The 15,476-nt window shown below is 40.2% G+C and overlaps 1 protein-coding gene across 1 annotated transcript in view; it reads left to right on the top strand.

Moving 5' to 3' along the window:
• The window catches only part of LOC138019313 (probable D-lactate dehydrogenase, mitochondrial), a 17,107-nt gene extending 3,581 nt beyond the window's left edge, over window positions 1–13,526 (top strand). The window contains exons 3-13 of the mRNA XM_068866060.1: window positions 1,568–1,831; window positions 2,999–3,140; window positions 4,440–4,506; window positions 5,552–5,644; window positions 5,843–5,948; window positions 6,720–6,813; window positions 6,903–7,031; window positions 7,114–7,241; window positions 9,600–9,690; window positions 10,457–10,568; window positions 11,706–13,526. Coding sequence (XP_068722161.1) covers window positions 1,568–1,831; window positions 2,999–3,140; window positions 4,440–4,506; window positions 5,552–5,644; window positions 5,843–5,948; window positions 6,720–6,813; window positions 6,903–7,031; window positions 7,114–7,241; window positions 9,600–9,690; window positions 10,457–10,568; window positions 11,706–11,874 — 1,395 coding nt within the window. The 3' untranslated portion in view covers window positions 11,875–13,526. The remainder of the gene's footprint in view (window positions 1–1,567; window positions 1,832–2,998; window positions 3,141–4,439; window positions 4,507–5,551; window positions 5,645–5,842; window positions 5,949–6,719; window positions 6,814–6,902; window positions 7,032–7,113; window positions 7,242–9,599; window positions 9,691–10,456; window positions 10,569–11,705) is intronic.
• The last annotated feature ends 1,950 nt before the right edge of the window (window positions 13,527–15,476 follow it).

The raw sequence follows: 15,476 nt of genomic DNA, 5'->3' as shown, positions 1-15,476 counted from the left end.
TGGGTACAACAATCACATCAAAAAATCGCATGTGGAAACTGAATGCGCCATTTTGGATTAGGACATCTCAATAAAATCAAATAACACACTCAGACAGTACCATGAAACATTTTTATTTCTGCAGTAAGCATTTTTAATACTGTAGTCCATTTTGGAAAGTGAAATTTTGAGGTAGAAAGCAAATTTTGAAACCTGCAAAGTGAAAAGTGGTGTCAAAAGTTAGTGTCAAACCCTGAGAAAGCACCCCAACTTGGTATCCCCAACTTGTAACTTCAAACTTGGTATCTCCTCATTCGGAGGCAATCGCGATGATCACTAGACCACGGAACACTGCATGACAGATTACTGGGAAAATATGTATTAAAGAATAGGGTGTGTGACCGGAAATGAGTTTTTCTCTTTGCACGCAATGCCGTATTGGCTTATCGTATGACTCGGTAACATATCTCACTAGGCTAATATTTGCCCAGTATTGTTAAGAAAGAGTATTAAATATTTTAAACAAGTGGAAAACAAGTGCTGCAGAACCTGCTCACGAACAGGAAAAACACAAAAATCTTGGTAGCATTTAAAAGGAAGACACTAGACAGGAGCGTCGAAATGTTCGGTCTTTGAATCATAACTTTCTACATGTATAAAGCTACATTCAAGTACATTTTTTGCTGTGGCAGATATGGATCACTGTACGTTGGATTCCCCCGGTACAAATAACATAATACTCCAAAGTCAAAATTCTTAGTTTCTGATGAGAGAGTGTAAAATAAAAGGCAAATGTTCAAGTTACAAGTAATTTTGTCGACCATTTACCTGTACTATACTTCGGGCCATTTGGAGCTTCGTTGGGAGAGTGTTGTGCAGCCTTCATTTTTTAGCGGTTCTCAGCATTAGCGTTTTCTCTTTTTTTTTGCTTCCCTCCCTCCCTCTACCCCTCTCCCCCCTTTTTTTTCACTGTTCTCATGGCTGGGTTGCAGGGATTGTTATCCATGGTAGTGGTTTACTGTCTAGGGGCTGGCTGATCACAGTGGAGGCCCCTCAGGACATCCCGGGCACCCACGTTCCACTCAGCTCGATGCAGTTGCTAACTGACAGTCAACCAATATCTTTAGGCGTAGTTGACCAATCATATCAATGAACCTGAGAGTAATATTGTACTACACTGTATCTGTTGATTGTTATGCAAATCACTTAAGTTTGAAGATGACTTCTGCTCAAATTGTCAAAATGTCACTCAATATCATCCTAACCAGTCCTTCTCAGGACCACACTCACCTGGGCGATCCTACTTCCCTCAGTCATGTCTGTGACTACTCAGTTCAGAGCATTAATTTTACAATAACGGTAATTATCATAATGATTATAATTGTAGGATTAACCTGGAGAGTATCCTGGGTACCAGAGTTTTTTTCTTGTGTGCAGCAGACGGAAATTTTTTGCTTTGCTGTGGCGGCCGAAGGCCAATGGCACAAGCGGCGAAGCGGGTCACAATAGAGACATGACCAACACCGGAAACTGCGCAAGAAAAACCTCTGGCACCCAGGGTACCTGAATAGCCGTTTTTTTTTGGTAGGGCAGCTATAGTGAGATCAATGATGAACTCAAAAGGGAGTTTCAAGAAATTGCTGGAGAAAAGAATGTGTCATCTGCCATGGTTGTGAGGGAGCAACATGGAAGAGATGAATCTCACCATATGTGTCAGCCTGCTGACCTTGTGGTGTGGCCAACATCCAAAGAGCAAGTCAGCCAAATTGCCAAACTTTGTAATGATCACGGTGTTCCGCTGATCCCATTTGGATCTGGAACAGGCCTTGAAGGAGGTGTGGTGGCCCGAAAGGTACATGTTAACAGTGTAATTAAATGTTGTCATTTGTGAATGATCACATTTTTGGTCAGTTGTACTTAAGTTCATATTAAATTAAAATCAAAAGTAATGAATCCAAGGCTGCTGCCTAACAGTCGCCCGGTCGCCTGGGTCTTTCGAATGGCATGAACTGTTGATTGCTGCCATTCTAAAAGAGGACACCACCTTAATTGATATCATTTACCCATGTCTAAGTTAACCTTGTGTACTGTATTTATAAGTTAACCTCCGTTATTTTAAATGTGGTCATTATTCAAGAGAAATGTAACAACGAAAAAAATTGTAAATGAGCTTAATTGTGGTACTTTTATACATAAATTATTGCAGGTCGTAGACACTGTACTTCCTGCCAACTCTCAACGACTTATGTATGCATAAGTTGAGAGCCTTAAATCTGTTTTTAAGGTGACTGTCATAAAAGGTTAACTTCTGCATGCAGATGGGTAAATATTAATATCATCATGGTATTCTTCTCTCTTCCGCTGCCCTGAAATCTTCCAGGTGAATTTTAAATGTCTGTAAATATTTATCAAAAAGGAAAATTTTCATTACCAGTCAAAATCGGGCATTACTAAACCATGGAACAGCAAAGCCAAACACCAAAACACCATGTATGACCCCACCATACATTGAATACTAACTGACAAAGGTTGGATTTGAGATTATTGCTCCTAATGCAATGAGATTAAGAGTAGGATTCAGATTAAGACTGAGATTAGGAGCAACAATGTTTTAGGCCTAATTTAGGCCTAAAACGATATTTGATCTCAAATCGAACCTTTGTTGGTTAGTATTCAATGTATGGTGGGGTCATACATGTTGTTTTGGTGCTTCGTTTTGGTATTTCAATGTTTCGCTGTTTTGTTGTTTGGTAATGTCCGTCAAAGTCAGAGTGAAGACAATAAGCGAGCCAGCAAGCCATGGGTGCTTACACTTAAAAACTGTTTATCAGCCCTATTTGAAACGGTGCTTAGATGTTTTGAAACGGTGCTTAGATGTAAATGCGAAATTTGCACCGCTGGCATGACTTGCTGGCTTGCAGATTGTACAGCCCCTCAAAATCACATGTACATGTAACATCCATGGGTAAATTTGACGAAACTAAATGTTTATTTCTAGTTCCATTTGCTCCATTTTTAGGGAGGTGTCAGTGTTGATTTAACAAAAATGAATGAGATACTGGAGTTTAATCCAGAAGATTTTGATGTTGCTGTACAAGCTGGTGTCACAAGACATCAACTCAACAATTATGTGAAAGATTCAGGGCTATGGTTCCCAGTGGGTATGTTGTACTATACATTGTACACTCCTACATTTACTTACAGTATTTTTGTGAAAAAAAAGCCAAGAAAACTATTAGAGGGAAAGACGCATTTTGGTGCATTTCACAGCCAAAAAATGAATCGTCTTTTTGGTATTTGTTTTATAGTGTATTTTATTTTGGCAATCATTTTACAATGTACAAGCGTTCATTTGATACAGGATGTCAGAAAGCAATAAATTTTTAGTAATTTATTGGTGCAATACAGATATGCAGGAATTGCTGTGCAAGGCAGTTTTTAATTACGTGATAATTGTGTACTATCCAATTAAAAGGGTACCACAGGCACAAATTAAAGTTACTGCATGCGTAACCATTTTCATATTTTTAGCATTTTGTTTTTTCATCAGTCTGAGAACAGCATTAATTACTTAGAACTGAAAGAAGCTACATGTACATGTATTGCAAGTTGAGGAATTTAAATGGTTGGGGTGACAAATTGAATACTTGGTGAAATAAAATCCTCTTAGCTTCTGCCATTGTTTTTTGTGTATTATACTAGTACTTACTGTGAAAATCCAAAAACCAGGAACACAAGAAAGATTTATTAAATGTTATTGTGTTTCAAGCGAAAAGCCAATCTTTTGCGAGACGACTATTTAAACCCCAACCAGTATCAGTACTAAGTGAATGTAGTTTGTGGTTTCATGTCACCTCTGATTGGTTGCTGTACAATGGGAAAATGTTATAATCAAATCAAAGTGTTCACAGATTTCAGCACCCTGCCAGTAGAGCCTTTCTTAACTTGACGAGAAAGGAAGGACTCTGCAGAAACCGTGTTAAGTCTTTATTAAGTATGCACAAGCTGTCGCGTGGAGACAGTTTCAAACCCAGGCCAAGTTTCAATCACACTCCTAGACACCATATTGATTTATGTACTGAAGGCTCAATTTTGACCTTTGCCTTGTCAAAAATATGATGCACACTCTGCCTGAACTGGTTTGACCGGAGTGACTAGCCCAGAAACTTGGGCTGCGGCAACTTACAAAATTAATTAAATGTTAAAGACTTGACACAATTTCTGCAGAGCCTCTCTTGCTCACACTCTGGTGAGTTTTAGAGAGGCTCTGTTGCAGGGTAGGTTTTCAGATTCGCACAGTAATACCTGAATGCTAAGACAGTTCTGATGGTAACTTGGTGTTGCTTACAGCTGCAATGCAATAAAATAACCAAACAAGAAATAGGTGTCTCTTCCAATGCATATGCATACGGTCCTTTATAAATTGTTTTATCACAGTTTGTGACTTTTTTTCCTTGTAGATCCAGGAGCAGATGCCAGTCTGGGTGGTATGGCATCAACCAGTGCATCAGGGACAAATGCTGTTAGGTATTAGTGGGTTGGGGGCTCAACTCCTAAATGTATCTGAGTTTTTTTCTTTTTCTGTTGAGTGATCGATGCCAGTTCATTGCTGTGAAATGACATCTCAAATCAATGCTGATGCTGAATCTCACCTATAGATTGATCGCTATTTAGTGCATTTGAAGATGTCAATAGAAAACGCATCATATAAATTCATTTCCAAAAAAAATTACCAAATTCCCACAGCCTACTCCCATCTGAATTTTTAGCTTATGGGTAAAGCAGTGATGATGTAATCCAGAGGTCATACAAGGCTGCTGCGTAAGAAAATTTTCCGGGAGCCCTCTGGGCTGCCAACATTAAAAGTTAGTAGCCCAAGTCATTTTTTCAATATCCCAGAATTAACTAATTAAAAGTGAGGATGAATCACCTTGTGATAAGCTAGGCGCCAGTTCGGGCTACTCGTTCAGAAACTTGGTCGCCTGCACTCGCAAGTAAGGCACCCCAGGGGACCGGGCGACTGTTAGGCAGCTGAGCCTTGTCATAGGTTCAATTTTCCTACCCTGGCCAGAGTTTTTTTTTCCTGCCCTTGTGTGGACCAATTTCCAAATACTAGCCTAAGGTTTAATGCTCAGATCCATGGTTTCATGGGTATTTGTTAAGTAACTCAGATAGTACGCACACTCTCATTGGTCAGTAGGTGTGTTAGCGTAAGTGTATAAGATGGAAGGGTTAAACAGTAGAAGTAGACTGTTGACATCCATCTAGTCAAAATATCCTAGACTTAGTGTTTTTACATAGAATAATGTACAGTTTCACAAAAGTTAGACAATAAATTGTTGTAATTGAGAATACATTGAGGGGAAATTTGTGCAAGAGAAAGATAATTAAAAGTTTGAAAATTATTTTTTGTACCTACAAATAATAAACCATTCTGGTTGGTAAGTATTGCTATGAGCAACAACAACAAAAAACAGGATTGTGGCAGCCCTTTGTTTTTAGAATACATGACATTATTGAATTGTTACGTGCTAAACCCCTTTTTTTTATTGACGCTGTTGTATTTTAATAGGTATGGAACAATGAGGGAGAATGTTACAAATCTTGAAGTTGTGTTAGCTGATGGACGGATCATTAATACAGCTGGTGAAGGACGCCGAACGAGGTAAGTGTTATTGTAATAGTATAATCTCAACTGTAAATGTAAATGGAAAGCATAGCATTCTTTGATATTTGGGGAAATAACAAAAAGAGGCTTTCATAATAATTAAGTACAACTTTTAGCAAGCTCATGTAGCTGTTTTACTAGTGAGATTTCACTGACATTAAACTGTCAAGTATTTGTATTTTTGTTTCTCTACAGAAAGACATCTGCAGGATATAATCTGACAAATCTGTTTGTTGGTTCTGAGGGAACTTTGGGAATCATTACAAAAGTTACCTTAAAGCTGTATGGGATACCAGAATCAGTATGTTTCCCTTTGTTTGTTTTACTACCCAGTGGGCCCTTGTTGTCCTGTAATAAAAAAGGGAAAAAAGTGAAATCCAGACTAAAGTGTAGGGGCTTCATTAGGGAGGAGTAGTTACTGTACTAAAGTGTAACACCATGTCTCTCTCTCTCTTCCTCTTCTCCCACCCCCACCCCCAACTTCTCAACGGTGGATGTCCAGAAATGCCCCCAATTAGACGCACGCGCATTTTAATAAGCGTCACGAAGTGTCCCTTCGCTCTTCATCCAAACTTCAACATCACTCGTGTCTCAGAATATGGACAATTTACGTCACAAAGTGTCCTCCAAATGCTGCTCTTTAACCCTTTCAGCCCCGATAGTGCCAAATGGCACTTATAGATTTTACTCTGTCTAACGCCAGACGATTTTACTCGTCAATGGGGAACCCCTCGGGGCTTAAAGGGTTAAGCTAACAGCGTGAAAAAACTATGTCCCCGTTTAACCCTTTCAGCCCCGATAGTGCCAAATGGCACTTATAGATTTTACTCTGTCTAACGCCAGACGATTTTACTCGTCAATGGGGAACCCCTCGGGGCTTAAAGGGTTAAGTAACAGCTGCATTTACCGTAAGCCAAAAGTAATGCTAACCTTTACCTTTAAATGTATTGTTGGCAATAGGTGTTGGATGTCAAAATATTAGGTCTAAAACTAGAGCCGCAAATGACATTTAAAATGGCATTGACATTATCTTCTCTCAGGAATAATAAATATTTTCTGACTTGATCGTTAGACAGCATCTGGTGTGTCATCATTTCCTGATGTCAAGTCAGCTGTTGATGCTGTGGTCGAAATTCTGCAGTGTGGCTTGCCCATGGCTCGTATTGGTAAGATGCGTTCCGACTTTCAGTTGAGGTCATTTTTACGTTGCCAGTTCGTAACGTCTTGGCGTCTCATGCATCTTTTTTCTTTGTAGAATTTTTGGATGATGTTCAGATTGATGCCTGTAACAAGTTTTCGGGCTTAACTTATCCGGTGACGCCCACCTTGTTTTTGGAGTTTCAAGGATCAGAGAACAGCGTCAAGGAACAAGCAGCTGTTGCTGGTCAGGCACTTGCAACTGAAGATTTACCAAGTGTTCAAGAGACGTCCGTTTTAATGCTGCGTTGTTTTCTTGATTTTCTTAGCTGATGTCATCGAAAGTAATGGCGGCTCCAAATTCCAATGGGCCACGGAACTGGAAGAACGAAATAGGCTCTGGAAGGCCAGACATAATGCTTGGTATGCAGACATGGCTCTTAGGCCTGGATGCAAGGTAACAGCATATCTGGTATACGTAGAGTACTGCTATTGGCTAGCAAAATTAGACCCTGACAATCCTCAATCCAATGAGCCAATGTTAACGCAAGGCCAGTTATTTGCAGCCAGCGCGAGGGACGGGAAACTCAAGGTGCGTTGTTTGGTTTTGGCTCTTATTGGCCGAGAGTGTGGCGCCAGATTTTTTAAGATAATCACCAAGCGTATTAACTGGGCAGCAGCGCTATGGCTCAATAGGCCACTTCGGAAAATACCATAATACTCTTTGTTTGTCCTCCCAAATTTTGCGCAAGCATTGTTTCCAATGGTCCCAAGAGAAAACAAAAACAATGGTTATGCAAAATTGGGGGGATGGCCTATTGCTTTCAACATTCGATTTTTACTCAACCGGGGCTGATGCCTTTAACAAGTTTCAGTTCTTGGTTGATGGTTTTGCCGCCAACCCGTGCACCCACTCAAAGGGTTAATGAACCCATAAAGAGAACTTTGGGGTAGACTTTCATATACCGGACAAAAATGGCGGAGGACAAAAGAACTATGATTGTTATTCCAATTTGGCCTTGGTAATTAGGTATTGTTATGTTCGCTTTGTTCTTTGTTTTGTTTTCATTAATTATTTCGGATCCGGTATGTGAAACACCAGCCGAACTTTGTGTAGCCACAACGTTGATGTTGCTTCGATGCATTTGGTGACATTCAGTCATGTTTTTGTCAAACCTAAGGAACCTTTGCCGAGGGAACAATAAACAACTTACTCTATTTTTTCTACTTTGTTAAATACTTGTGAAAATGTGTACACCAGAGAAACCAAACACCAGTTTGATGCACGTTTAACAGAGCACCGAAAAGCAAGAAGGAAAACTCTCCCTTGCGGGAACATGCTCGCTAAACCAAGTGCCCCATATAATTGAAGAACTATCGCCACCTACAGCGCACAACCGCGCCTTTGTTTGACATAGTGCAGTCCACTGGTTAGGTCGCTTGCCTTGAGATCCGAAGATCCCGGGTTCAAGACACGTTCTGACCAGTCGTTGAATTGGTTCCAGGTTGTCCCTGGTTCAATTTCCTGGCTGCACTTGTAAATAGCCAACTGGTTTGCCTCCGGCCAGTTGGGATTCTTAAAATTGTTCTGTTCAATGCTCGGAGATAGTAGCTACCATACAATGTAGCTACTCTAAAAAACCGAGGGTAAATAGAGGATATTACATGGCCGTGCGGGGATACGAATTTTATCTTCGATTGCTGAAAGTATCTCTCACGAGTGAGCGAAGCAAACGAGTGAGAGATACTTTCAGCAAGAGAAGATAAAATTCGTATCCCCAAGCGGCCATGTAATGTTCTGTTTATTATACAGATATTGATGAAATGTCCACATTTAAAACAACTTGTTTTACTCATTTTCGAAATGATGAAAAAGTGGTCGCCAACTGCTAAAACATGCATGTTGTGTAACATGAAACAAGATATGAAAGTTATGAAAAACGAATCATAATGTAAATTTTTGCAATAAAAATGTTAATGTAGTAGAGAATAATTATATTAAAGCACAAAAGTATCTTACAATGAAGAAGAAGCTCGCGTTTTGTTGGCTAATCGTGCTCGTTACCATGACGACACCTATATTCTCACATGTGATAAAAATGATATCTTCACTGCGCGCGGTGAAGGTATGATTTTTTTAGTAAAAGGATAAATCCTGTTATTTCCATGAATTTATTTATTTACATGAATTCTACCCATGCTCTATTTAACCGTAACAATGGCAGCCTTTTAACTCGAACATATTTACATCTCATTAAAAGGATAGGATGCCAGTGTTTCAACCTTTGATAATCCCGGATGAAGACACTAGAACAAGTGTCGAAACGGTGCCGGGATTTTAAATAGTAACTTTAAACTTACTTTCATCATTCGTCAAACCAGACCAACACAAAACTATTTCTCATCGTCAACCCTGTTTAAAAACGTTCACTCTCGAGCATTATCCTGCGTTTTGTGCCGGGAAACAAGAACGTTGCTCTCCGATAGGCTCATGTGATTGCTTTAAGTAAGGCTCCTCCATATATACTGATGGTATCATTCGGGAGTATTCATTGATATGTAAAAGTAAAGTAAAGTAAAGTAACCATATTTAACGTCGATAACTCGTAACAGTAATTCAACTGACAAACCTGAGGTCGACGGAGCGCTCATTTTACTCCCCCCTCTCCATCAGTGCTCCGTTTTACGGGTATTTAAAGCTACTTAAGCTACACAGAACGGAAAGAAGTCGAAACAAGGATGCGAAATCCGGGAATCGAACGCAGGACCTCTAGCACCAAGGCCGCGCACTAACCGACTGTCCAATTCATTTCAGGGTGTGTCAACCGACGTTTGCGTTCCAATTTCAAGGCTTCCTGAAATCATCGTGGAAACAAAAGAAGATATCATTGCCTCGAACTTAGTAGGCAAGTGCCATCCCTACTACCTCTAGCTTTGTATAAGTGTTCGTTTAATCTTGACAGAAACGTTGCAGAACTTGATGAAGGAGCCTGTTGCAGAATGTCAGTAGCATCGTGGTTTACATTCCGTGCATATTGACGGTATTGCAAAGATTTTGTTCGTTAATGGGGAATCTTTGTCGTTTTACTTTGCAATGTCAATGTTGCGCGAGAAAAAAACTTTTGTTGACGACTAAGGCCTTGCAAGGAAATGTTTTCGAAACGTCAGTCTGAGAGCCCCAGAATGAGTCTTTGTGCAATTAAGGCATTTGCTTTACTATGCCCACTTTTCCGTATCTGTCTTCAGAAAAAAATAACTCTTTTTATTGAATGGCTCCTTTTACCCTCAATGATGAATCCATCTATTTATGCGTACCCAAGGTCGCTTCAAGACCATTAAAAAAATAAGGCGCCCACCTCTAAGTTATATGCCATTTTTGTATTTAAAGGCTTATTGCGAGTTTTTTTTTCTTCTGAACTCCAGTTTTACTTGACACTCTTTAAGAATTATTTGAGACTGAAAAAAATTGTCTTCTCAAGAATGGCCGGGGTCGGTTAGTTCGAGATCCTCACGTATTCGAGAAAAAGCTTCGCAAGTGCAAGCTAATAAACGAGCAATGTTTTATTTGTTTTCGTTTGTCCTACTCTAAATTTTTATCCAATCGACGCTCCTCCGACTTGATAGAGCAAGTCATTACTTAACTTGTTATTAACATAGTTCTTTTAATCTCAGCCCCCATTGTTGGGCATGTAGGTGATGGGAATTTCCATTGCTTTATTCCTATAAAGCCGGGCGACGAGGGGGAGCTCCGCGCAGTGAAAGACTTTACAATGAGATTGGGCAGGTAAGAGGAAATTATTAATATTGCCTCTCATCCTGTCTCTTGTTTAGCGCCGATAGTTGGACATGTTGGAGATGGAAACTTCCACTGCGTTGTGCTTCTTGATTTGGAATGCAAAGAGGAAGTTAAAGAAGTGACACAATTTATAAACAGGCTCGCTAGGTATGCCTTCGATTTCGCGATTACCTCATCTATCGCTCTCAAGAAGGTTTGTATGCGAAGATGTGAAGACTGTGAAGAAAACCGTGGCATTGTTGTCAAGATAGTTACATGTGGTCTGTGGCATATCAAGCTGTTTTCCTATCAAAAATAATATTGGGTGTGCATCGTCCATTATTGCATTTGAGCATTCCATTATTGATCATCCAAGTGCCATTAGTTCGTCTATTCTTTTGGTAATAGTTGACTTGTTACACGCCGAATGTTGATCTGCACACCCAATGCCGTATTGTACATCACCTAATGTCAATCTGCACACCCAATGACGTTTTGCACACTAGATGTCGATCTGCACACCCGATGCCGTATTGCACACCTGATGTCGATCTGTACATCCAATATTAATCTGTACACCTAATGACGGCATATGCAATGGCATTTGGTTGATCAATAATGGAATGCTCAAATATAATAATGGACGATGCACACCCAATATCATTTTTAATAGGAAAACAGCTTGATAGTGGCACATCTTAGTCAAAGTTTGGTCAACACAGATACTGTCATAACAAACATTTTTTGCGGGCACAACACAACCGTACATGCAAATGGCCTCTCCAATTAAAAAAAAACCTGTTATAAGCCTCGTTTTCAAGTAAGCACTTTACTCATGTGAGGTCCACTGGTCAGCGCTGTTGATTTGCAGGCGTCTGTGTTCAAGGATAAATATAGACATGTACTTATCGTTTATCCTGACAATAAGATAATGCTGCTCTTTTACCAGTTTCCCCAAAGTATTTGAAATGGGGAATAGGCCATATTGGTTTTGTCCACTTTTGAGGAATTTCGGTATTGAGGCCTTTGCAGGGAATATTTTGTCCTCACGATGCTCCATTGAATGCTCCTTCCAATTCAGCCGTTAGAAGAGGAATTAGATAATGTTATTTATCAATCTTTGCTGTTGTTTTTCGGCCTATTCAGGCGTGCATTAGCCATGAATGGCACCTGTACAGGAGAGCATGGCATTGGCAATGGAAAGCAGTCATTGTTACCAGAAGAGATTGGTCAGGAGGGAATATCTGTTATGAAGGACATCAAAACCTTGTTGGATCCGAATTGGATCTTGAATCCTGGAAAAGTGTTTTTGTAAAGAACATTGTTCAAATCATCCAGGGAACCGACCTTCCATTGTTAATAGAATGGGTAACGTGAAGAATTAGTTTGGCTCTATCAACGAGATTCGATCAAAGTCCTTGACGAAATTTTCGTAGTAAAAGTAATGCTCTTTCTGCGGCTGCCAACGAGACTGGATTTGTCATGTCCGCGTTTCTATCGATTCATTGATTACATTTAACTGACGGAAGGCATAGTACTGTTAGACGGTGTGCGACGTTTGCCTGTAAAATCGGCCGTTTTGCCTCAGCCAACTCGTTTGAAAAGCTCGCATTTGTCGAACACTTGGCCGTTCTTCGTGCCCTTTTTTCATAGTTGTTTAGCTCTTAACTGTTTTTGAACCTGACTGTTTTAACAAGGATTTTTAAAGCAATCACTACGCGCATAGTAGTTCAAATCCAAAGAAATCGCAAACTTACTTGCGACACAGGGGGTATGTGTATCCCCCACGGGGGATACACAAATCACTAGTATTATATGTGTGGGGATACACCTATCACAGGATACGCTATCACTGTGACACCGCTTCGTTTAGTTTAGCGTTAGTTAATGCAATTAATTTATTTTTCGTTTTAAATGGCTTAGACATGTAGGTAATTCAGTAAATGGCCTGTGTGAAGACGTATAGTTGTTAAATGTTCATCGGTAAGTGTTTTAGAAGTGGTAGATACAACACGGGGGGGGGGGGGGGGGGGTGAGGGTTAGGATGATTTGCGACCATTTGTGCATTCGTCATCGAACAATCAGAAACGCGATTTTCTGTTGAGTAGATAATACATCGCTTTGTAGTTGATTCAAACGGAATTGATCACTTCGCATCCTGTAATGCGATCGCTTATGAGTTCATTCATCGCTGGAAACTGAACAGGTTCGGTGATACATTACAATTTGATAAGGTAAATGTCGTGGACATTTATCAGCCCAAGGGCATTAGGGGTAGAATGAGGTGCAGCCAGTCACAGCGCTCGTTATATCGGCAACAAGCACCAGCCATATAGAAAAGTTGTTTAATACACCATTTTCGAATTCTCGCGGCTGGACTGGATCTAGCATGAAATGGAGGCTAATGCGGGCAAATTTTTTCAAATGCAAATTAATTTGCCCGCATTAGCCTCCATTTCATGCTAGATCCAGTCTAACCGTTGGAATACGAAACTGGCCTATTTGGACATACACCACTAATATTAGGGTAACAGTTGAACTGTATCGGCATTTGCAGCAGTATAAAGTGTTTCCACTCACGTGAACATGTTTTTCCACCGAAACAAAAGGAAACGTTTGATGATAATGGCGCTCAATTCCCAGAGGATTAGTTGGGTACACGAACGTGGCCGCCGTTCTATTGTTTAGGTTCACCAACATGGCTGCCGTGACGTCACGTGAAAGCACTCTATATATGTGACTCGATAGCGGCGTTGCCTGTCACCAACATGATTTTTCAATACATTGTACAATAGAATTTTGAATGCTACGAAACGTAAGAAAGAGTTTAAATAGTGAATGGAATCAACGTAGATAGTGTTGTGAAATTGAAATATCGTGAGTATGTTTCTGCTTTAACAAAATGCTCGTTGTACTAACTCAAGCGGGTGCTCTTTGTTGTAATAAAAGCATATTGTTGCATGTTGTTCCTTTGTTCCAAAATATATATTTGAAACAACCTCCTCAGTTGTTCTCAAAATCAAAAGCAATTTTCATTTGACACGGAATTCGCTGTAGTACGCACCCTCGTTGTTTTTTAGGCCATTTTTTCCGTGCCATTTTTAAGGGAACCCTCACTCCCACTGAAAAATAACGTTAAGCCAAAGGAAATGATGTTTACAATGAATTTTTTTCAAGAAACGTTTGCCGCAAAAGAAAGTATGTTGGAATCGCTCAGATTTTCACTTCCAAATTTCCCGGGAGCCGCCATACGGTCGTCCTCGTGTTCTCACGCACAAACAAATGGTTTTGAAACAATAAAATACCCCTGACACGTAACAATTATTCATTTAATAGCTGTGTCCTGCCCCACAGGTTTGTCAAGACGCATTTTTTAATCCCTTTTAACTTCTTCACGCAAAGTGTGGATAAGTTGTTGTAAGAGTGGGATTTTGCTTTGAACGCAAATCCGCGTAGACGGAAATGAAATGGACGTTTTAAAATGGCGGTGTGAACAACCGCTTCCTTGCTGCAGTCGCTCTGCATCGTGTGTCTACAAAGGGTAGCTCAAATGTCTATCTGGTCCTATGGAAGCGCGTATCGAGTTGGCAACCAACCAGCTAAAAAGTACAGTGGCGAAATGACCAACAAAAGGGTCTAAAATGAGAATTTTTTTTTCATCCGACGTGCCGCCTCTGTTGATAACCAATTCCAGAGACACATAACAATGATGTAACGCCTCAAGGAGTAATCCTGTAGCTATTCCAGACTGTTAGTCCCCATAACCTGTAGTTTCTTTTGTATCAATAACAGACAGCGTCTGGAAAGCTTCAGGGTCTTCCTGTTCAAGTTCTGGCCTCGGTTGTGCAAAAGGTGGGTAACGCTATCGGCGAGATAAATCACTATCCAATGGATAAACAATAGCAAAATCAATTGAGTTATCCAGTGGATAGCTTTATCCACCCTTCGAACAACTGGGGCCTGGTGGACGAACAAAGAGAGCGAATGAAAGATGTATTATTTTAGTCCACCAACAAGCCGGTGATGACGCAACGTGAAAACCACCCATACAAGAAGCTCATGACATTGAAGCGTGTAACTCTTGTTCAGAGCTGAGGTCTTTTGAGTTTCAAAAATTTCCTTATTTGGATGTAACGTAGCTCGTGCATTTTCCCGCGCGTGCAGAGTCGATCTTATTTTGTCCATATTGGGGCATAAATTAAAATTGGTGTCTTAAAATCCTCAGCTTTGTTCCAAGGAAAAGAGCTGCAAGTTACACGCTTCAAGGTCATGAATTAATTAGTTTAGCAGAGCCTTTGATTTTTACGAGTTCTTTCAACGGGTTAACTAAGAGTAGATGACTGTGATCAACATTCCTCCGAATGGTTCACGGTGATTTCACCCTATCCTAGCTCAAATGCGTCTCGTCAAGCGAAGGGTCTGGAGCGAGGGTGGAAACAAAGAGTGAGACTGGGTAGAGACGCTTCGGGCGTGTGACGCTCACGCGCGAGAATTCGCGTCTTGAAGAAACGTAAAAAAAATCCACCCTTTTGCTTCTTTCGTCACATTCAAAACTGGACAAAACACCAGAACTACCGCCTATCAGTGCTAATGAGTTGAGCAGTGGTGTTCTAAACTGTAGACCAGGGGTAAAATACAGACAGCAGGAAAAAAACCGAACTATTTACTAATGTATAAACTCTTGTTCTTAGGCCATCGTAGCTTCATTAGGAAAATAACACAAACAGCGGTGATAAACATTGTATTCCAACGTATTTTTATAAAACTTGACGTTTCGTATGCTAGTCAACACACATTTTCAAAAGTGACCGTTACAATTTTAAAAACTATATATATATATCGTAAACAATAGGGGTCTGGAACCTAGACTGAGAAAAATGATCTGCAGCAGTACGTGTCTAGACATAATGAAAAGTA

Source organism: Montipora capricornis, chromosome 10, assembly GCF_036669925.1.
Source record: "Montipora capricornis isolate CH-2021 chromosome 10, ASM3666992v2, whole genome shotgun sequence".
In the NCBI taxonomy this organism is placed as follows: domain Eukaryota; kingdom Metazoa; phylum Cnidaria; class Anthozoa; order Scleractinia; family Acroporidae; genus Montipora; species Montipora capricornis.
Note: the sequence above shows the minus strand (reverse complement) of the source record. Positions and strands in the feature narration are given on the sequence as shown.